Raw genomic sequence first — 21,386 nt, forward strand, 5'->3', positions numbered from 1 at the left:
TCTGATAATAGCTCCCCTCTTTCTCTTTGGAGAATCGGTCTTGAATAGAGAATCAAATGGTGGTTTTGAGTCAATCGTTTAATGATAGTTTCTTTAGTTATAACAGTTGTCGTCAGAGCTCACATTGCTGATGAAATGGGGCAATTAAGGGTGTTTACCGTTTTAAAATGTGGAAGCTAACTAAGCTTACCCAGTGGCAAAGTATTTTCACCAGCAACAAATGGTCATGCACACTTTGATCTATCAACACAAAAAAAACACTACAGAAACCGAGGAAGGGATTAAGAATCGGGCACACAGCATTTGCTTGATCATCATGTTTCAAAGCACATTCATTTCTCAGAGGGGGGAAAGCAATCCTTCAAGAATAGTTCAGTATTTTCAAAATCCCCTTGCTCTTGCGAGAGTTAGATGAGCGGATCGATGCCACCCTCATGTCTGTATGTAGATCTAAAGCTACAGGCGGCATCCGTTTGGAGTCTTTCCATCGCCATGAGGTTGCCAGGCAACCAGTGGAGTCTCTTGAAAGTGACTGCACCCGGCCAAGAAATAATGCCCTGTGTAACCCCCCCCTGTAAAACCCAGACTTGTCATGTCTCCCCTTTTGGTTTTTGCTCGAAGAAACATGTTAATTTGGAAACCAGAGGTCGTATTTTGGAACCTTTGGACAGAGCCAGGCTGGCTGTTCATCCCTGTTTGCAGTCTTTGTGCTAAGCCCATTGGCTGTAGCTTCATATTTACCACACAGACATGAGAGTGCTATTGATCGCCTCGTCTCAACAAAGAGAATAAGTATTTCTTAAAAACTATAAAGCTAGCAATCTCTGTCTGGGTATGTATGTGCTTCACACATTTAAAGAACCGTTCATCTGATCTACTTCACACTTACCATTGCCGGATAACAAGTAATGTGCCATGTAGAATGTGGTGCAATTTGGCCAGATGGTGGTATTCTAACAAATACCTCAATGTTTGGGCCTGTAGGCTTAGAACCCTGAGTCTCATTATTTTATTTTTTTCGCCTGGATTTTGTAGTTCCAGACCAATCTATCCTTTTTGCAATGTTGAATTGTGTCAATCTTCTACAATATTTGAGCAATCGTGGCCAGATACTGATATCTAGGCTTTGGATATTTGCTTGCTGATACTGAGTACCGGTCCCTATGCCTCACTGTGTGGAAGTGACTTTGTAAAACAAAATGTAACAAAGATTTACATAGATATACATTTTCTGAGTTGTTAGTTATTAAAATAATGGTTTCCAATACCAGATTAGCCCATTGTCACCAATACCCGATCCAACTGTTTTAGTCCACATCGGACTGAATACAGAATCTGTATCAGTGCATCTCTTATCACCAAATTTGGTACAGAACATCTCTGACCAAGGCTTTTGTGTTCCATTCAGTTTTGCTGTAGCTGCCCCGCCAAAGTTATCTCCTGAACACTTTTTGCTATTGCAACCACTTCTGGTGGATGTGACTGGCCATGAAAGGAAGCTATCTCTGTCTGTGTATGTATGGCCACCCTTCACATATATCTAGAACCAGGTGCATGCAGCAGTACCGCGGGTCTGCGAGCAGCAGTTCAGGGGGTCAAGCTATCGGCTTGTTCCGGAATAGCGAGCGCTCCAAACGGCCACTGCACTAGTTTCGATCCTCTTAACACTAAAACTTGTCTGGAAAGATGAATTGTTCCAGTTCATATTATGTTAGGTTTTCATTGTACATTATAGTGATTTCCTGTTCTACGTCCACACGGGCGTTCCAGCACCGTTTTTAGAAGTGATTTCCGTCAATACGAACAAGCCTGAAAACTATCACGTGACTATTCTTCCCCTATATTCTTCCTCTCTACTCAATCGGACACACAAATATAATATACTTTAAAAGGAACACCTATAAATCAAAATATGGTACTAAATTGGTTTCTAGTGTCTGGAAGTCCTTGTCGCACTGGAGAGCATTTATGCTTTTGTTCATTTTTAGTTTTTATGTGAACTTCACAATTGTTATGCAGAACAAAAAAAATGCATTGATAAGGAAAGGTCTTCCGTTTTGTGTCCATCGGCCTCTTCAAAGCTCACATGAATAGTTAAAGGTTAAATTGAGGCTTCGTTTCAGTTAAACATTTAGCAGAAACAGCAAAGCTGGGTTTCAGACATTTGCGGCAGCAGCCATTTGAAATTGTGTAACATACATTTTCACACACAGATTCTGTCCAAATAAACAACCATAAATTGAAAGTGCAGAGGAGCATGCATACTCCACAGCTCAAATTGGCCCACACTTGTTTGTGTAGAGAGCCCTCACTGGCTGGGTTGTGACTGTTCAAGCTAAGAACGTGTGTGTGTGTGTGTGTGTGTGTGTGTGTGTGTGTGTGTGTAGGAGTGATCGTGGTGCTCTGCAGTCTGCTGGAGCTGTATGCCCATCCCCCACCCTGCCTGACTGTATAGTGAGCTCCTCTGCTCTGCCTCTCTCATGTAACACGCTCACTCTTATCAGTCTTGGAGAGGAAGTGATAGTTTAAAGCATGGTGTCCTAGTGCCTCTCCATAAGAACTCATACGATTGGTGCGTACAACCTTTTGAGACAGCAGTGTTCATGGTTAACCCAGAAAATCTCTGAAATATATTAATGGATATAGTTTCCTGTTCAACAAGAATAAATGTGTTTAGAATCCGAGATATGATGTTGAAGTCCTCTTTGTATTTTGATGATTTAATTCTCTAAAGTCAGACTTTCCATTTCTAACAAGGGGGGTTTGTTTCTTATGTTTGATTGTCCCTCTAGATACTTAGGTGTTTTATTACCTCAAACTCGTCATTACATTAAGTAACTCTTCAATGATAAAGGGTCACGCGTGCTCTTAAACTCTTTGCTTTAGGGCTCATTCAGCTCTTCCTTTTTCAGTTCCCTGGTCGCCCAAATCCTGCTCATCTCAACCCTCACATGAAACTAGATGCAGCTGTTTCCAGCAAACAAGCTCTGACAGGCAAAGTGACTTGTAACAGACTCTAAGCTGCACTGGATAATTTTACAGATCCATCTGCTGTATACTGCTGAGAGTTGGGAAGGCTGACACTAATTGCATGTGTCAGCTAATTTATGGAATAGTGAAGATTTGTGTTGTATGGCCAATTAGCCAGTTGGTAGTTTATTTTACATGGTTGATATTCCAATTATTCAGTCACATTCATCGACTTTCAGCCACTATCATAATGAGTCATTCTGTAGTGTGTTCTAAAAGGAGGGAGTTCATATTGCACCAGGTCACAGTTCTCATTTAGTGTCCCCATACAAAGTAGTACTCATACAAGGTTTGGTGTGTGTGTGTGTGTTGGTTTTTAGTGAGGTAGTCTATAACGGCGGGGCGGATGCGGGCCACGCCCCCCTGGCTGTGGTTCCCTCTTCCTGTGATGACAGAGAGCTGAGGTCGACACAGAGGAACGGGCCGGAGACGAACAGAACACAGTCAAGTTAACTCAGGAGATGTTCTGATCCCTCACAGGATACAGATGTGCACCATGCAACAGCGTCAATGCAACAGAACCGACCCAATACCTGCCATCAACTCTAAACCTGAGTCCCATTTAGTATAGTGTGTTGCCGGTCCCCACAAAGATGCATGAGGATCCATGGGAACCGCAGACAGAGAGAGATTTGTTTGTTCATACATAGCCCATGGAACATGTAACCCAGTTTCTTATTTGGTGTAAAACCAATTGTTTATCGTCATTTATGGGGGTTTTCTCACCTCCAATCATCCGGCTCATCCAACAATAATTGTGGGCTGTCTGTGTTACTTGTATTTTGATGATTTAATTCTCTAAAGTCAGACTTTCCATTTCTAACAAGGGGGATTTGATTGTCCCTCTAGATACTTAGGTGTTTTATTACCTCAAACTCGTCATTACATTAAGTAACTCTTCAATGATAAAGGGTCACGTGTGCTCTTAAACTGTGTGTGTGTGTGTGTGTGGGTGGGTGCGTACACTTTGCAACTGTTGTATATGGGGAAAAGTCTTTATGGGCCAGCAGCCAGATTCATGTGATATGCAACATTGGATGTGGCCATTATATTAATATCACATCTCAAGCTAGCATTGCATTGTGTGCTAGAATACTATTTAATTAAAGTTACTTACAGCATCATTTGTAGCAATGTAATGATTTTCTTGGGCCAGTTCTGATTTTTTTTATTTATTTATTTATTTTTTTTATAAAGAGTCTGACCATATATTGTATATATGAAGGTTGACTCATAGTCACCGTGACGCCACCCAGTAGTTTGTGGACTACAGTTTTGAAGCCTTAAGTTCGTCATTTTGGCCGTCGCCATCTTGTTTTTTTTGCATCCAGTGAGCTGAAGTGATCGTGATTTGGACTGCAGAGGGACGTAGAGTCAAAGTCAGCTTTATTGTCATTTCTTTCATTTGTGCAAACATACAAAAGATCTGAAAGTACGTTTCTCTCTTGTCCTTGTAGAGACGCCGTATATGGCTTTGGTAGCAGTAGAGATCTGTCAATAACAATGTAGCCCCTCCCTAAAACAGTTTTGTGCCTTTTTCTCTCATGGAAACTTAATTTGTATTCATATGCACCAAGTTACAGGATCTTCTTGTTGTCAAAACCTTGTTTTTAAGCTTTTGTTCCTTCATTGAACAACTTTCAGGTGTTACAGTTTGTGAGCTATGTGTCCTCTTCACTGACCCTGAAGAACTTCATGACGTGTACATGTGTGGCTGTACTGTGTGTCGTAGCTGCCACTGTGCGCCACGTGCATGTTGTGTGTGTGTGTGTGTGTGTGTGTAGATACTTCACTCCATGGAGGATATTGAGCTAGATAACGCCACACAAAGCACTACAGGGAACCATGAAACTAAGCTGTGATCCAGGCTATATTTTCCTAATGCAGAACTATCGTTTCCCCTCATCATCCTCATATGTCGCTCTGTCTCACAGATGGTGGTGAAGACCTACATGGACATGGACCAAGACTCCGAGGAAGAGAAGCAGCAGTATCTCGGCCTTGCGCTCCACCTCGCCTCAGAGTTCTTCCTCAGGAACCCCAACAAAGACGTCAGGCTACTGGTGGCCTGCTGCCTGGCGGATATCTTTAGGATCTATGCCCCCGAGGCCCCCTACACCTCCCACGACAAACTCAAGGTTTGGAACTGACCCTGGATAGCTGTATGAAATCCTCTAGCAAGGGACTAAGCACCCTCCTCAAGGGAGTAGTTTTCAAAAGCAATCAAAGCTTTTCAGTTTTGCTGTTTTCACCAGTTGAAAGGACAGCTGTCTGCAGATTGTATCTAGTTACTAACTAACACGAAAATTAGGGAAATAAATAGAGTTTGGTGTCAGCTTTTTTTAAAGGGAATTTTTCATGCAAATATTGAACTCATAATATGGCTTGATTGAAGTTAATTGTATGCCGTGCATCCTGCTGGTCGATGGGCGAGTGTTGGATGATGAGCTGCCGCATGAATATCTGTAATGTCGGTGAAACTGAATCCTGGAATACAGAACAGCGCCATCCAACCGCGACACACTTTCTTACAACAGAGGACTAGGAAAATAAGAAAGGGTAGGAAAAAAGAGAGGAGGCCTGTCCTTTATGTTGACATTAAGAGACCATGATAAGTTTGCAGCAGGATTGCCATCTATATCCAAGTGTGTCCTGTAACCACTGTTTGTCACTGCTTTGTCTCGTCCAATCTGGTGTTTTTTAGTTAAAATTCTTTCTCTTTTTTTTAACACTCACCAAAACTGCCATGAAAAAACTCAAAAGTGTTTTCCTGTTTGGTCTCCAGGACATCTTCCTGTTCATCACCAGACAGCTCAAGGGACTAGAAGACACTAAGAGCCCTCAGTTCAACAGATACTTCTACCTGCTGGAGGTAAGACGCTGATGTAGAAACCACGAGAGGGCTAAACTTGTGTGTGTGTGTGTTAACTGCGGTTCACAGAATAGTTCATCAAGCAGCTGATGAAGGACTAACTTGTCTATATGCGTTTCTCTAGAATCTGGCGTGGGTGAAGTCGTACAACATATGCTTCGAGCTGGAGGACTGTAACGAGATCTTCATCCAGCTTTTCAAAACGCTCTTCTCCGTCATCAAGTAAGGCTTTTTCTTTTCTTTTTTTGCTGCTTCATATCTCTGTTTGTCAGACCTCTTTTCTTATTCAGTCTCACCAGTAGCCCTTAAATCTGTCTCACATGTAGATCAGCTGTATCTCTATATACCGATGGACCCTTTCACTCATTTATTTATTATCGTTTAAACTTTTCTTTCATGTCCCTCTCTTCCTCCACAGTAACAGCCATAATCAGAAGGTGCAGATGCACATGATAGACCTGATGAGCTCCATCATCATGGAGGGTGACGGAGTCACGCAGGAGCTGCTGGACACCATCCTCATCAACCTCATCCCCGCACACAAGGTGGGACACACAAACGCATGTATTAACAAGTTAGAATGCCTTTATTTGTATTGTTTGCGTATGATTCAGAGATCTCTAGATATAATAATGTGACCGGGTTTTTAAAAAAAAATGTAATTAAATTATTATTTTTTAAATAGAATCTGGATAGTTATTTCGATTTTTGGTTTTAAATAACGGGTGAAAAATAATGATTCAAATCTTATTATAAAAGTTCTATCTGCAGCACAAACAACTGGTTAAACTGTTTAGTTCTGTGATTTTTTTACATTTTTCTATTTGTTTTCTAATAATACTAAACTATTCTGAGCTTTGCTCACCACAAGAGGACTCTTATTACTCTAAACTCTGACTATTAAAAATAGATTTTATTACGATCTTTTAGAAAATGTCAACCATGATCTCAACCTCTCACACAGTGTCAGGCTTGTCCAATGTCAAGCACCGTCAACTTTTTTTTTTTAACACTCACCGAAACTGACATGAAAGCCTGCCGCTGTGTGTATTTGAGGTAGCTGTTTACTGTCCGTTGAACTAAACTGTGTTCAACTGTCCTTGGTACAGAATCTCAACAAGCAAGCGTATGATCTAGCCAAGACTCTGCTGAAGAGGACCGTCCAGACCATCGAGACGTGCATCGCAAACGTGAGTAGCAGGCTCGTTTAGCGAGTGAGCGCTTTTCTCCCTCATGTCTGTACCTGCAGCACATCTTTTTTGTAATTATGTATTTATCTCGCACGTTGTTCCTCTTCCTCAGTTCTTCAATCAGGTTTTAGTGATGGGCAAGTCATCGGTCAGCGACCTGTCGGAGCACGTCTTTGACCTCATCCAGGAACTGTTTGCCATCGACCCCATGCTGCTTACCTCTGTCATGCCACAGTTGGAATTCAAACTCAAGGTTAATACAACAACAAACACACACAATCAAAAGGATGAGCATCCCCTCGGACCACAGGTGTATTATTTCCTTGTATAGTGTAACATAATGTCCATCGTCATGTGTGTTATCTATAAAACATTTTTTACCCAGAGGACGCAGAACAAACTTTTAAGAGCGGGCCTAATCCAACCTTTTTTAGCTACACCCGCTTATCGTAAGAAAGGAGGCTCTAGACCACAGGTGTCAGCCGTGGAGGTCCGATTCATTTTCTGTGGCCTGCGACGGTTTGAAAGGCATATGATCAGCAAAACGTGGGTCACAGAGCAGTTTTCAGTGGGTCGGGCCTTTGCCTGGGCAAAATAAAATGTTAAGAAAATGAATCCTGCTTTTATTTGTTTAAGGGGATTTTTAATGTAGTGGAGTGCCATCTAGCCACACTCCTTAATGCTACTCGTGTGAGTTTACTCGCCGGACTATTTGCTCCTCAAGACACCGACTTGTTTCCAAAGTGAGTGAGTATTCTCAGCCAAGGTTACATAATTTGAGTCTTTTCTTAAACTATAGTAGTTGGACTTTTTTATTTCATGTTGGTGAATGAAAGCACTATTGAGTATTTTTTTAAGGCTGAAGAATTGCTATGTGTTATATGCTGTCCTTAAGGTTGACTTTGGGGTTTTTAATTGAGTGTAAAAGGGAATATTTCTAACTAGATTTTTTTCGTGTTGGCATACTGTGATATTCAGTACCATCTCGGGTTCAAACTGCACCATCTTTTCATAAAAATGATTTGAGAAGTCATTCAGGGGTGATGGTGGGTCCCACAGCCAGACCAGTTGAGAACCACTGCCCCAGACCACATATGTCACAGGTTCTTAGCAGTGCACAATTATTTGTTGGACCAGTTATGTCCTTCTCAACTGTGATAATAAGACTTTGAACAATGTAATAACTTGCGTTTGATCTTCGAAAGAGTAATGTGGGTTTCTTAACCCTAAATTAAATGGATTTATGTTAGAATAACAAAAAAATGTGCTGACACTAATTTTTACACTTGAATAAACAATAATCAAATGCAAAGACAGTTATTTAACTATATGTTCGGGAGTAGTTGTTACAGTTACAACCGGCTCTTTGAGGGCAACCGTGATGCTGATGTGGCGCACGGTGAAAATGAGTTTGACCCCCCTCTAGACAATCCCAACTGACATCGGGGTGAGAGGCGGGTTACAGCCAATCACCGGGGATACACAAAGAGGCTCCATCCATCACACTACTACGTTTGTGTTTTTAGAAGTGTACCGTTGCCTATCGGCCGCACTACCCCCAGCATTTTAGAGCCCCTGAAACGGAGACAGTTTTAGTTTGAAAGAAGTGGACCATCGAAAACGATAACGCAGCCACCCACGTTCGCTTCCTGATTGGACCTTATCAGTCAGGGCCTGTCCTCCCCTGATTGGACACGCACCTATCACGTGATCTTTTCCCAGAAGAAAACAAATGCCATGAGCCTCGACTACCAGGAGTTAATTTATTGGACACATGGATGCAAATATGTTGTCTAAGATAGCAGCTGTTAAGCAGTTACATTTTGCATTTTATAATGTTATTACTGCTTCCATGCGGAGGAGGCAAACTATTATTAGAGTGCTTTGCAACAATTCCCAGCCGTGGTCATGTGATATGCATTTTCAGACGCGGAAGTATGGGCAGAGATTGACCTGCATGCTTTTTAGCCCACTGTGGGTGCTTTTGTGTTACTACAGACTGTAAACAAATATAGATATGTATCGGTTTGGCGATGTTGCTTTACTGATTCTGTTGAAGCTCCACAGCTCTGTGTGTTCACAGGCGGCAAGTTGTGCTGGTATCAGATCTGCACAAAAGACTCGGATAGTTGGTTTTGTTTGCGTAGGACACGAGTAAAAATAAAAACAGAGTGAAAAGAGCAAAAAAAGGAAACTCATTTGTTTACATGTGTTCTTTGTGTTTGCAGAGCAACGATGGCGAGGAGCGTCTGGCTGTTGTTCGGTTGCTAGCGAAGTTGTTTGGGGCCAAAGACTCAGAGCTAGCGTCGCAGAACAGACCGCTGTGGCAGTGCTTCTTAGGACGGTGAGTTACATCAACACTATGCAGACACACGCACGCACACACACAAAATATGTGATGCTTTCAACTGAACCCCTTGTTATATGTTTCAAGCGTTTGTAAACTCAGGAAGCCAGAGTATTTACTGAGTCGTTCACCAAAGACAATGATTAATTCAGGTAAATTCATTACGTAAAACTGATGTGTTTTTTTTCCCCTCTAGGTTCAATGACATCCATGTTCCCGTCCGGCTAGAGTGTGTTAAGTTTGCCAGCCACTGCCTCATGAACCACCCAGACCTGGCCAAAGACCTGACGGGTGTGTTTGTGTTCCCCAACTCACCGTCTTTTTCTCCCTCATCCTCCCCTGGCCCTCTCAATTCAGTACTTTTCATCACAGGCCGTTGTGTCTTTCTCCTCATTTAGAGTATTTGAAGGTGCGTTCGCACGACCCAGAGGAAGCCATCCGCCACGATGTCATTGTCACCATCATCAACGCGGGGAAGAAGGACCTCAACCTGGTCAATGACCAGCTGTTGGGCTTTGTACGAGAGAGGACCTTAGACAAGAGGGTGAGACCATTGTGCACACTTGAGTGGTGCCGATGTTGTCATAAGGCGTGACTGAATCGGGAAGCATTCTGGGTAGTCGTAGAAGCAGGTGGATGCATCGATTTGGCTTTCAAATTATTATAGCATTGAAAGTATTGTGTTCATTCAGTCAGTTGATGAGCAGTCGTTGACTTTGGAGACATCTCGCCCACATTAATGTTCTCAAAGTTTTCATTTGCTTATGACAACTGTTTTTTTTCCCCCGCTTTTAAAATTGACTTTGCTCATCTGCATTTAAACCTTTCCTCCCTCCCGCTAGTGGCGTGTGCGTAAGGAAGCCATGATGGGCCTCGCCCAGCTTTTTAAGAAGTACTGTCTGCACCACGAGGCCGGGAAGGAGTCCGCCCTGAAGATCAGCTGGATCAAAGACAAACTGCTGCACATCTACTATCAGAACAGCATTGACGACAAGTGAGCATATTACACACCGCCATGTAGTTTTAATTGACATTCAGGTTTATTAGTGCAGTGAATTTATTGTCCTTTATTCTCCCTTTCTCTTCAGGTTATTAGTCGAAAAGATCTTCGCTCAGTACATGGTCCCTCACAGTCTTGACACGGAGGAGAAGATGAAGTGTCTGTACTACCTGTATGCCTGCCTGGACACAAATGCTGTCAAGTTAGTAAAACCTGCAAGATCTCCAACACATGAATACTTGTTTTTATTTATACATACTATAAATGCCTTTTTAAAAAATGCAAACAAACACTAATATCACACAGACTGCACATTGATCGCCCACCCCACCTGTTCTTTTGTCACATCTCACCTCCTCTCTCTTTGCTTCTAGGGCCCTGAATGAGATGTGGAAGTGTCAGAACATGCTCAGAAGCCTTGTCAAAGAACTGCTTGACCTCCACAAGCTGCCAGTGGTGTGTTGACACTTATTTACATACAGAGCTGACCACCCCCCATGTCTTTTGATGCAAACCATATCTGACATCTTTCTCTCTCTCTTTCCCCCCGATAGTCCGAGCCCAATAACACGGCCATGTTCGGGAAGCTGATGAGTATAGCCAGTGAGTTGGAAACCACACAAACGCATACAGTATGCTTTCAATCCGCACGCTCTTGTCATATCTTCCAGATGGTCAAGGTTAATTTGGCCTAATTTCATTGACTTTGCGATTTTTAACTCATCTTTATGTTTTTCAGAGAATCTGCCAGACGCTGGAAAAGCCCAGGACTTCATGAAGAAGTTCAATCAGGTTCTGGGCGAAGACGAGAAGCTCCGAGTCCAGCTGGAGATGCTCATCAGCCCGACATGCTCCTGCAAACAGGCGGAGATCTGTGTGGTGAGAGGAATACATAGTTCTGCTATAGCGGTCACAAATCACTCGAGGTAGCTTCATATCCCTAAAGACCATGTTGTTGTTCATTGTGACGTTAGTGACTGAAAGTGGTTTGTTTCAAGGTGCAACCACTCAAAGGAGATGTCATGCTATAAATCAACACCTAATCAATACTTGATCCCTGGTTTACCATAACAGAGCAAACCTGTGTTTTAAATTATGTTTTTAATAATAGGAATCAGTTACCGTCACATTATTGTTAAAGACCTCCAGATCAATAGTGAATTAAATATAAAACAAATAGGAGCACACGTTTTGGTTGGTTGTCCAAGATTTAGTAATACAAACCTGGTAAATGTGCATGCGGATATATTAGCAGGAATCCATTAATGTTGGTATTAACGGTGTTTTTTTTTACGCAGAGGGAGATCACCCGGAAGTTGACGTTCCCCAAACAGCCCACCAACCCATTCCTGGAGATGGTCAAGTTCCTGCTGGAGCGCATCGCCCCCGTCCACATCGACTCTGAGGCCATCAGGTCAGAAAAACATCCCGACATGCTGAACTTGGGTCCTGTTTATTTTTTAAGTTTCACAACAGAACAAAAATATAGGAACATGTTCAAGTCGAGTCTACATTTAGATTAAAATTGACGAAGGATTTTAAATCCTGTTAAGTCAGATTTAAGTTGTATTTATTATTTTGTTGCCAGCACTTCCTATCTCAGTGATACAGATCTCCATGTACTATCTGGGTCTCTGTCATTGTGTAACACCATGAACAGGCTTTTCTCATTCACTGAGACACCTAGTGGTGGTGAGAGGTACCCGCGGGCCTCAGGCAGGGAACGGGTTTAACCCCTTCTGCTTCATGGAAAAACACCATAAGAAAGAGAAACGCACATACTGAACTGACTTCCAGTGCTCACCCACAGACTTTATTGTGAGCATTTTTGCACATTTGTATCTTCAGTAACCAGGTTGGGATTTCTGCAAAGAGAAAATCCTGTTTTTCAAATGTATTTGAATGTTTTTTTTCCACTTTGAGCACCACAAGCCGAGTGTCATAGTCTCATAATATTGGAGAGAAGGCAGACACCTCTACGGCTGATATCTCCACAACTAGGCAACTCGCACCAAAACAATCTAGATTGATATAGCACCAGAGGTAAGAGGGGAACGTGTGTATTTGGTTAGGCAGTGTAACAGTTTCTGCCGGTTAGATTTCGTGCTAATATGTTGTCCTAAAATATCCAAAGGGGCGTCGGTGTGATGTTAATCCCATTTAGATTATTTGAATGAATTATTATTTGTTTTTTCTTAGTGCTCTGGTGAAGCTGCTGAACAAGTCCATTGAGGGAACAGCGGACGACGACGAGGAGGGCGTTACCCCTGATGCAGCCATCCGCTCCGGCCTGGAGCTCCTCAAGGTACACAACATGGACGTACTGTGATATACAACAGTTTGTCAAATTAGTCATTAGTAGTGAAACGGTGGCTTTAACTTAGAAAATACTGTTCCGGATTGTTCATTATTATTATTGTAACAAAGTGAATCATCCCTGCTCTCCTTCTAGGTCTTATCGTTCACGCACCCCACAGCGTTCCACTCCGCAGAAACCTACGAGTCTCTGCTGCAGTGTTTGAAGATGGAGGACGAGAAAGTGGCGGAGGCAGCCATCCAGATATTCAGAAACACGGGGCAGAAGATCGAGACAGAGCTCCAACAGATCCGATCGTAAGAGAAAAATGACTTCATACTCAAAGCGGTCAACATTTTTGCTGGACAGTAGTCCGTTGCTTTAGGAATCGACAGGCGAAGGGTCCACACTTGTATTAGCCACGCACCGTTAGTAAATGTTCCTAATGTCGGTTTGGTCCACCAGGACTCTGATTCCTGTCCTGCATCAGAAAGCCAAGCGGGGAACGCCTCACCAGGCCAAGCAGGCCGTCCACTGCATCCACGCTATCTTCAACAACAAGGAAGTGCAGCTGGCACAGATCTTTGAGGTACGGGAGCCTTTTTCTAAATAACTGGTTTGCAGGGATGCACGTTGTATTACAAATAGACAACGGTTTAGTATGGTTTTATTTATTTTACCTTGAATTGTTGATGATTTTCTCTTATGTGATCTTTCTTTTTTCGTCTCTGCCCCCCCAGCCTCTGTCACGTAGTCTGAACGCAGACGTCCCGGAGCAGCTCATCACTCCCCTTGTGTCCCTGGGCCACATCTCCATGCTGGCCCCAGATCAGTTCGCTTCGCCAATGAAGTCCATCGTGGCCAACTTCATTGTCAAGGACTTGCTCATGAATGACCGGGTGTGTGGATTTGAGCGAGTGAACGGTTGCTCACTTCTTTTTTTTTTTTTGTTTATAAAAATAGAACTTTCAGCTAAAACACACCCAGTTTAGAAAAGAGTGTGACTAAAGTGTCTTTATGTCTCCAGTCGGTGGGAAACAAGAATGGGAAGCTGTGGACCACTGATGAGGAAGTTTCACCTGAGGTCCTAGCTAAGGTAAGAGCCAACGCCTCTTTAGCATTTCATTTCTTGTCAAATTATATATTTTTGTCATTTTAATTTGTGCACAAACACGATCTTGCGTCGACGACAAAGATTTGAATCGTCCTTAAAGCTTGTGCAATATAAACGGATGGTGTGTTTGAAGGATTCCGGGACCTTGCTTTGCCTCATCAATGGTGCTCCTCCTGTTCCCCACAGGTGCAGGCCATCAAGCTGCTCGTGCGCTGGTTACTAGGAATGAAGAACAACCAGTCAAAGTCGGCGAACTCCACCCTGCGCCTGCTGTCAGCCATGCTGGTCAGCGAGGGCGACCTCACAGAGCAGAAGAAGATCAGGTGACTCGATGGGCTCGAATGTCTCAGCTGTTGGAGGGACTACGTTGTCGCTTGGGGGGGGGGGGGGAGGGGTTGAATCATTTATTACGGATTCAGAGGTAAATTAAATGGATTTTCTTTTGCTAAAGTTCTTCCGCTTTTGTTATTGCTTTCTCCTCACAGCAAGTCGGACATGTCCCGTCTGAGGCTGGCTGCAGGTGGAGCCATCATGAAGTTGGCTCAGGAGCCCTGTTACCATGACATCATCACACCCGAACAGTTTCAGCTCTGCGGCCTCGTTATCAACGTCAGTCTCAACCTTTACGTCGCCCGTTTAAAGGCCGCTTTAGCAGAAGACATTTTGGCATGTGACCGTATGGGAAGCCTGGGTATAAATGATCAAATTATTTATTGGCTGAATTCCTTTGAGCTGCTTCGTCCTGATTTTTAGAATAGAGACATTCTTTGAATGTCTGTGTGGAAAAGGCCTGTTGCAATCTACACAATGTTCATTCTCATTAGTCTCTCCTGGTCATTCTGCTTTACTCGCTTGTGTGATTGAGTTGTGTCAACCGAGTCTGTTCCCTCCGACTTACAGGACGAGTGCTACCAGGTTCGTCAGATCTTCGCTCAGAAGTTGCACCTGGCTCTCGTCAAACTGATGCTGCCCCTGGAATATCTCGCCGTCTTCGCCCTGTGCGCCAAAGACCCGGTGAAGGAGCGCCGCGCACACGCCCGACAGTGCCTCCTCAAAAACATCTCCGTCCGGAGGGAGTTCATCAAACAAAACCCACTCGCTCAGGGTCAGTGTTCAACCAATGGATGTTTTTCATGTGCTCTGTGATTACGTGCTGTTTTCACTGTGCGCTTTATTGAACAGCATTTGAAAGGTCACATAAGCCACGTTTCCATCCAAATTTAGCACAAAGCTTAACAGCAAACCAAATCTTCCAAAGAAAATGCAAATGAATGCCCGTTTTGAGCCAATGCTCTTGTGCAAATATTGGGAGTGGGATGGATATAGATGACGTCCGTGTTTGGCGCAAGATTTGCGGGTGCCATGAAACCAATGCTGAAGAACGAAGTGCAAAAAGGCCGCCGGTCAAACCTCAAACCAACGTCGTAGAAGTATAGCATTTAAGTTTATTTCATGTACACTTACTTCAGGAAGGCCACCGTCTCTTCTTCGCCCCACACGGATCTGATGTTTTCATCTGCTGCCATCTTAATCTTAATTTCTGACATTTATTAAGTCTGTCTTCATTGCACTCTGTTGCAGTTGTTTTTTAATCGATACACCAACCGTTATGCAATATGTTGAACCAGATAGATGATAACCCTTTTACAGACATTAACATTTAGTATTTTCTTCCCACAGAAAAACTCGTCTCCCTCCTCCCCGAGTATGTCGTTCCCTATATGATCCACTTGCTGGCCCACGACCCAGACTTCACAAAACCACATGAATATGAACAGCTCAAAGACATTAAAGAGTGAGTGTGGACATACTATTATGACTTTGTCGTAAACTATTTATGAATGTAGCTGAGAATATGTATGTTGAGTCGAGTCATGACTTATAAGGCTATTAAGATCTCAGTGGTGATGTTTATTGTGCTTCTGTGCGTAGGTGTCTGTGGTTCATGCTGGAAGTGCTGATGACCAAGAATGAGAATAACAGTCATGCTTTTCTAAGGAAGATGGTAGAGAACATCAAACAGTCCAAGGATGCACAGTGTCCCGATGATGCAAAAGCCAATGAGGTACGTTGACATGCTTACCCAACAACAACAACAACAACAACAACAAGCAGCAGAAATAATCCCACTCAATCGCAAAAGGGAAAAAAAGAAAATAAATACAATTCTTCCAATACGCGTGACAAGCATCTCTTGAAACCAAACCGTTTTCATTTCTTCATAAACATGACGCTTTTAGGAGTAATTGTCTTAATGTTTTTAAATCTATTGGATCATTACGTGGAAGGCAGACAAAGTAGTGAGGCTAGAAGCCGGGAACTGTGGGCCGAGTCACCCAATTATCAAACAATTCTAACTGTCTCATGTTGCCGTGGTTACAGAAGCTGTATATTGTCTGTGATGTCGCTCTCTTCGTTATCGCCAACAAGAGCACGGCGTGTCACCTGGACTCTCCGAAAGACCCCGTCCTACCCTCCAAGTTCTTCATCCTACAGGACAAGGCAATACACACACACAGTATTAACCCAACAAATGTCAAGTCACATAACTCGTCTAACACGATGCACAAATGCATGCAGAGACATCTGTGTCAGTAGATGGCAGCAATGCAACATTCATGGATGCCGCAGAGAAAACCAAATGTATAACTGATGACTATACTTAGAGCTGGTTGCGTACATGCGACTGCTTACATGCCAAATCTAATTTGTGGGAAATTAATATTATAGCAAATGTATTAAACACACAGACAACTATGATGCAGGCTGATCATGTTTACTCTTTCCCTCCACAAGTTGCTGCTCTGCACAAGAGGACATGTTGGCTGGTTATTAATCAAACATATAGTCTATGACGTGTGATTGTAAAATGACTTCACAGGTACTAAATCAAAAGGGTGGCAACACTGTAAATGATTTTTTGGGACTTTTTTATTCTGATAAAACGTCACGGCGAGCGAGTAGACCGGATCTGAGCTCCGCTTTGTACGGCCGGCCCGGCTATTTAAATAAAGCACAGAGACGCTCTGATGGCACAACACAAACACACAGTGACTTTATTCTCTTCTCAAGTAGACACTATATATTTCCAACGATAGTTGTTTGCTTCTATATTAATGCTCTGAATATGGTATGGGGAAACCTTAAGAATGTTTTTTTTCTGCTCAGTGGTAGATACATATGCACAGCCCACTTTTTTCACATTAAAAAAAGAAAAGTCATGACCTTTGTGCTGTAGCAGTTCATGCTAATCAAAGTTTTCTGCCGTGATTTATTTCCACAGGACTTCAAAAACGATAAAGAGTATCTATCGACAGATATGAGACAAATGTTGCTCTCTGGAAAGGTAATCCACATAAAAGTTAATAATGCTTAACGCTGTAGTTTAATTTGAAGGAGGTGCAGAATACATAAACACTACTTTCTTCTTTGGCTTTTAATATTTAGTTGTCATGCTATCACCAGTTCAGAAACATCTGTATTTTATATATATATATATATATATATATCACACACACACACCAATGCTTACCAGTCTAATACCGTTTGTGCCCCCCTTTCTTCATTCAGCCTAAACCAGCCCCAGTGTTGGGAGCTGTGAACAAGCCTCTGACGGTACCAGGGAGGAGGATCTTCACCAAGACCACCTCAGACACGGCCAGTAGCACCAACTCCTCCCTATTGAGCTCCTCGGCTATCAACAAGAACAGGTACAGACGCAACACACACACACACACACACACACCAACACACCAAGGAAAAGGCGTTATTCAACTTTCCAATCGTGTCTTGTAGTAACAGCATCGCCGCCACGGAGTCATCCGAGAGCCGAGCACAGGAAAACAACGAGAACCCAGTCATCAAGAACGAAGAAGGGAGTAAGGTGAGCGCAGTGGGGACAACCTCATGTCTGTTCCAACTGTCTGCTTAGTGTCCCACTAAGTGGTTATCTTGACCGAGCTGTCCCCTCCGTCCCCCTCCTCAGGACGAGGCAACTCAGAACGTGACCCCCGACGACGAGACGGAGGTGTCGCCCGTCAAGCGCCGCGGCCGTCCGGCCAAAACCGCCGCAGCTGCTCCCGCCGAAAAAGAGGGAGCGCCGCCGCCGACCGGCGCGGGCAAGGGCAGGAAGAGGGCGGCCGACCCCAACTCCAACTCCAACCTGTCAGCAGAGTCAATCAACATCAAGATGTCGAAACAGCAGCAGCAGAACGACGAAGGGACGAAGAGACAGATTGACTTGCAGAGGTGAGCGGAGAAGAAAGTCGGGGGAAAGAGGAAACGTGTGACAGAACGTGACTTCAAATGGAATTAACGGGGGTAACTTAGTGTATCGTAGCTTTGGCAGATAAATGGTGAAATAGGAAATTGACTTTCTTTTTCTTCAGGTGGCTGTATTTGAGCGATGGGAAAGAGGGAAAGTTGGAGCCTGGAGAAGAGACAGGGAGTGCTGTAGGGACAGGGGCCCTTCTCCTGGGCAGCGAGGGAGAGACTGAGATAGAGCTGGAGTCCAGCCCAGAGGGCCCTCTCTGTGGCAGGAAGGACGTGGAGAGACGCACCCTCACACGGGGCCAGAGCAGCCGTGCAGCCTGGTCCGACGCATGTAGCCAGGGAGATACCAAATCTGCAAGGAAGGGAGCTCCTCCTGGAAGGCAGGGAGAGCCCAACAGTGGGCTGGCAGTGAGTTGGTTTAGTCCAGGAGTATCTGTAAACGCAGTTCATCCTGCTGCCGGTCTATACAGGACTGTCTCGATCGGGGGTAGACGTCTTAATTACAATGTCCTGTTGCCTTTTATGGATGGAATTAAATTACAGATCGGTTGGGAGATTTAGAGTCAAATTTAATATTTACTTTAATGTTGATGTATCACACTGATTAACAAGAACATTTAAAAGCGTCCCTTCATATCGAAAAGGTTGCCGACCCCTGCTCCAGACCGTTTCGGTGTGTCCTGGTAAACATTCCCAAAGCGTCCCTGTTTATTTCCGGTTTGTGGTGTTTTGCAAATAACGTAAAAGCTGACGGGAAGTAAACGTGGACCCAAGCTGTTGCCTAGCAACGTAATTCCCGTTGAAACAGTCTTTAGGTGTGGCGAAGAGACTAGAGGAAGTTCAGTTTGCGTCTGTCGTCTGTGTGTGTGTGGTGTTCGTCACTGCACATAACACACAAACCAAATCATCACAGTGATTGTTGATCTTGTATCCACGTTATTCGGTAGCTTATAAAAGGCAGTCTCCTTTATCTTAGGGGAGCTTTCACACTTGTAGTTTGCTTCATTCAGATCACCTTTAAAAAAAAAACACACAAATCAAGAGGAGTTATACAGACTGACGGGTAACTCGTTGATTGGAAAGTTTTTGCAATGTCACCCTGCATCATCAGGACCCACATGGAAAAATCTAAGACAACAAATTGACCCCATGTTATGAATACAGGTGGAGCGCTCCCAGATGAAGAGAGTGAACATCGGTGCACTTTTCACTTTTTATTTTACGCGTTGATTTTCATAAATAGGTTGTATACATGGCCTTATACCGATCAATACATTCGCTTCCTGAACAGAATTAATGTCCAGCAGATGGATTTAGTAGTACCGTAATGGTCTATTTTCTATCTTTTTTTCATATATAAGGCGCATTAAGCGAAACAAAACAGTCAGTCAGTCAAACTTTATTAAACGTGTTCACAATAACTCAACATTGTTCAAACGTTAATGAGCGTATTCACAATAACTCCCAACCTTGTTCAGTTGTAACACGGGGGAAAAAAGTTTGTGCGCAGATGGAGAGATTACGTCTTTTCATAAAACGAAAGCACCAAGAAGGAACGCCTCGAAAGTCATTGATATTCATGTCCCGGGCTAACGCTGTTGCCTTCAGTCGAATAGAGACTGTAGAGACGCTTCTACCAGCTGCTCTGTTCAATAACCCACTGTTCAATGTTGTCCTCTAACTGTGGCCATCTCGCTTTGTTCCCTCGGAAACTCTGTGTGGTCTTCTTTACGTGGTGCAGGTCATCTTCTTGCTTCCTCCACTTCCGTACCATTGATTCATTAATGTTGAATTCTCTCGCAGCGGCTCTATTCCCATGTTCTACTGCGTGACTGATAGCCTCGAGTTTGAAGTCCGCGTCGTAAGCGTATCTCTTGACAGGTGCCATTTGGGGTCCTTATACACACACTGTATGCTGCAAGCGGTGCGGCTTTGTAGTTTACCAAAGTCATACTAAAACATTTTGACGCCGTGTACCACACAAAATCGCTTTCGAGGTCAGTAAGCACAACCAGAATTAATCCATATATAAGGCGCTCCGGATTATAAGGCGCACTGTCGTTTTTTTGAGAAAATTAAAGGCTTTTAAGTGCGCCTTATAGTGTGGAAAATACGGTAGTCTTCGCTGTGTAAATCTGTCAGCCAGCGGAGAAGAGTGTTGGTGGCTGACTCTGAACTTTGTTGTCTTTCAGGTAAAGAGGAAACCGGCGAAGGTGAAACCAAGACTGTAGAGAATTGGGCCAGACTCTTCCTCCCCAGCCCCACGTACACGCTCCTGACTAAAGCTTTCCTGGACACATTATGGACCTTTCTTAAAACACACACACATGTACACACACACAGACAGACACACAAACCACTGACATCCTAGAAGGTTTTAAATACCTTATATAAGTCAATTGAAGCTCATTGTATGTAGGTCTTACTAAAGAGAAAAAGAAGAAAAAAAATGTTATTTTTTTGCCTTTGTGTTTGTTGCTCTTTGCTTCTTTTGTGGAGCTATTTTTAAGAAAAACAAAAACAGGATGGACATTTTACAAACGTTTTAATCTGGTTATGATCGTTGCTTATTAAATTCCCTGGGAAAAAAATCAAAAACCTCCTCCTGAATGTCTCCTGACCTCTTCCTCCGTGTCTGTTGAACAGTTTTCCTTTTGAGCTCACCGTTTTTCTTCTTCATTAAACAGTTGTATTTTGTCCACCTGCAGCTTTCAATATCCAAGACAAATGGTAACTACGGGAACATCATAGCATAAGTGTTGTGCATTTAAGAGATTTTTTTTACCGCTGAAGTATGAAGCCCTACTTCACCTTGGAATGCATATATTACTATAAAAGTACATGTTCAGGTTTTTGGTCATCTTTGGCAATGAAATATATTTTTTTTGTACTATTGTCAAGTTTTCTGGGTACCGTACGGCCTACTGTTGAGCATCGAGTGAGTGAGAACCTCGCAGGTTGTTTTGATAACTTTTTTTAAAAATGTAGTTAAAGTATGCCTCTTCTCAAATCATATTTAACTCTTTTAGAAAATTAGTATTTTTTTCAATCTTTTAGATGTTACCAGTGTTTGTTTTGATCAACGTGTCTATGGAGCGCAGGTATCAGAAGCCAAGAACCAAACGTGAGTTTCCACTTTTTTTTCCTTTTCTTTTTTTAATCAAAGAAACATGACACTGTCACAATAAATAACCATGCTTTTTATACTGCTGATGCTCACTTCCAAGGAAACGAGAGGACAATAAGTCTTGATCCAAAAGGAGAA

General features: G+C 43.1%; 1 protein-coding gene across 3 annotated transcripts in view; it reads left to right on the forward strand.

Annotated features, from left to right (window-relative positions):
- The window catches only part of pds5a (PDS5 cohesin associated factor A), a 24,903-nt gene extending 3,578 nt beyond the window's left edge, over positions 1 to 21,325 (forward strand). For 2 of the 3 annotated variants that reach the window (XM_034528540.1, XM_034528629.1), the window contains exons 3-33: positions 4,965 to 5,168; positions 5,816 to 5,902; positions 6,027 to 6,124; positions 6,321 to 6,447; positions 7,012 to 7,092; positions 7,205 to 7,345; positions 9,321 to 9,436; positions 9,636 to 9,730; positions 9,838 to 9,983; positions 10,282 to 10,433; positions 10,528 to 10,641; positions 10,814 to 10,895; positions 10,994 to 11,042; positions 11,179 to 11,318; positions 11,738 to 11,853; positions 12,639 to 12,744; positions 12,892 to 13,052; positions 13,201 to 13,324; positions 13,476 to 13,634; positions 13,763 to 13,831; positions 14,036 to 14,172; positions 14,335 to 14,458; positions 14,750 to 14,954; positions 15,530 to 15,644; positions 15,782 to 15,914; positions 16,232 to 16,351; positions 17,133 to 17,195; positions 17,420 to 17,559; positions 17,645 to 17,732; positions 17,835 to 18,097; positions 18,238 to 19,150. In XM_034528540.1, the coding sequence (XP_034384431.1) occupies positions 4,965 to 5,168; positions 5,816 to 5,902; positions 6,027 to 6,124; positions 6,321 to 6,447; positions 7,012 to 7,092; positions 7,205 to 7,345; positions 9,321 to 9,436; positions 9,636 to 9,730; positions 9,838 to 9,983; positions 10,282 to 10,433; positions 10,528 to 10,641; positions 10,814 to 10,895; positions 10,994 to 11,042; positions 11,179 to 11,318; positions 11,738 to 11,853; positions 12,639 to 12,744; positions 12,892 to 13,052; positions 13,201 to 13,324; positions 13,476 to 13,634; positions 13,763 to 13,831; positions 14,036 to 14,172; positions 14,335 to 14,458; positions 14,750 to 14,954; positions 15,530 to 15,644; positions 15,782 to 15,914; positions 16,232 to 16,351; positions 17,133 to 17,195; positions 17,420 to 17,559; positions 17,645 to 17,732; positions 17,835 to 18,097; positions 18,238 to 18,682 (4,200 nt within the window). In that variant the 3' untranslated portion in view covers positions 18,683 to 19,150. Of the gene's footprint in view, positions 1 to 4,964; positions 5,169 to 5,815; positions 5,903 to 6,026; positions 6,125 to 6,320; positions 6,448 to 7,011; positions 7,093 to 7,204; positions 7,346 to 9,320; positions 9,437 to 9,635; positions 9,731 to 9,837; positions 9,984 to 10,281; positions 10,434 to 10,527; positions 10,642 to 10,813; positions 10,896 to 10,993; positions 11,043 to 11,178; positions 11,319 to 11,737; positions 11,854 to 12,638; positions 12,745 to 12,891; positions 13,053 to 13,200; positions 13,325 to 13,475; positions 13,635 to 13,762; positions 13,832 to 14,035; positions 14,173 to 14,334; positions 14,459 to 14,749; positions 14,955 to 15,529; positions 15,645 to 15,781; positions 15,915 to 16,231; positions 16,352 to 17,132; positions 17,196 to 17,419; positions 17,560 to 17,644; positions 17,733 to 17,834; positions 18,098 to 18,237; positions 19,151 to 20,313 lie in introns of those variants that run through there. The other variant, XM_034528719.1, reaches the window with a different exon arrangement.
- The last annotated feature ends 61 nt before the right edge of the window (positions 21,326 to 21,386 follow it).

This window comes from Cyclopterus lumpus, chromosome 1 (assembly GCF_009769545.1).
Source record: "Cyclopterus lumpus isolate fCycLum1 chromosome 1, fCycLum1.pri, whole genome shotgun sequence".
NCBI lineage: Eukaryota > Metazoa > Chordata > Actinopteri > Perciformes > Cyclopteridae > Cyclopterus > Cyclopterus lumpus.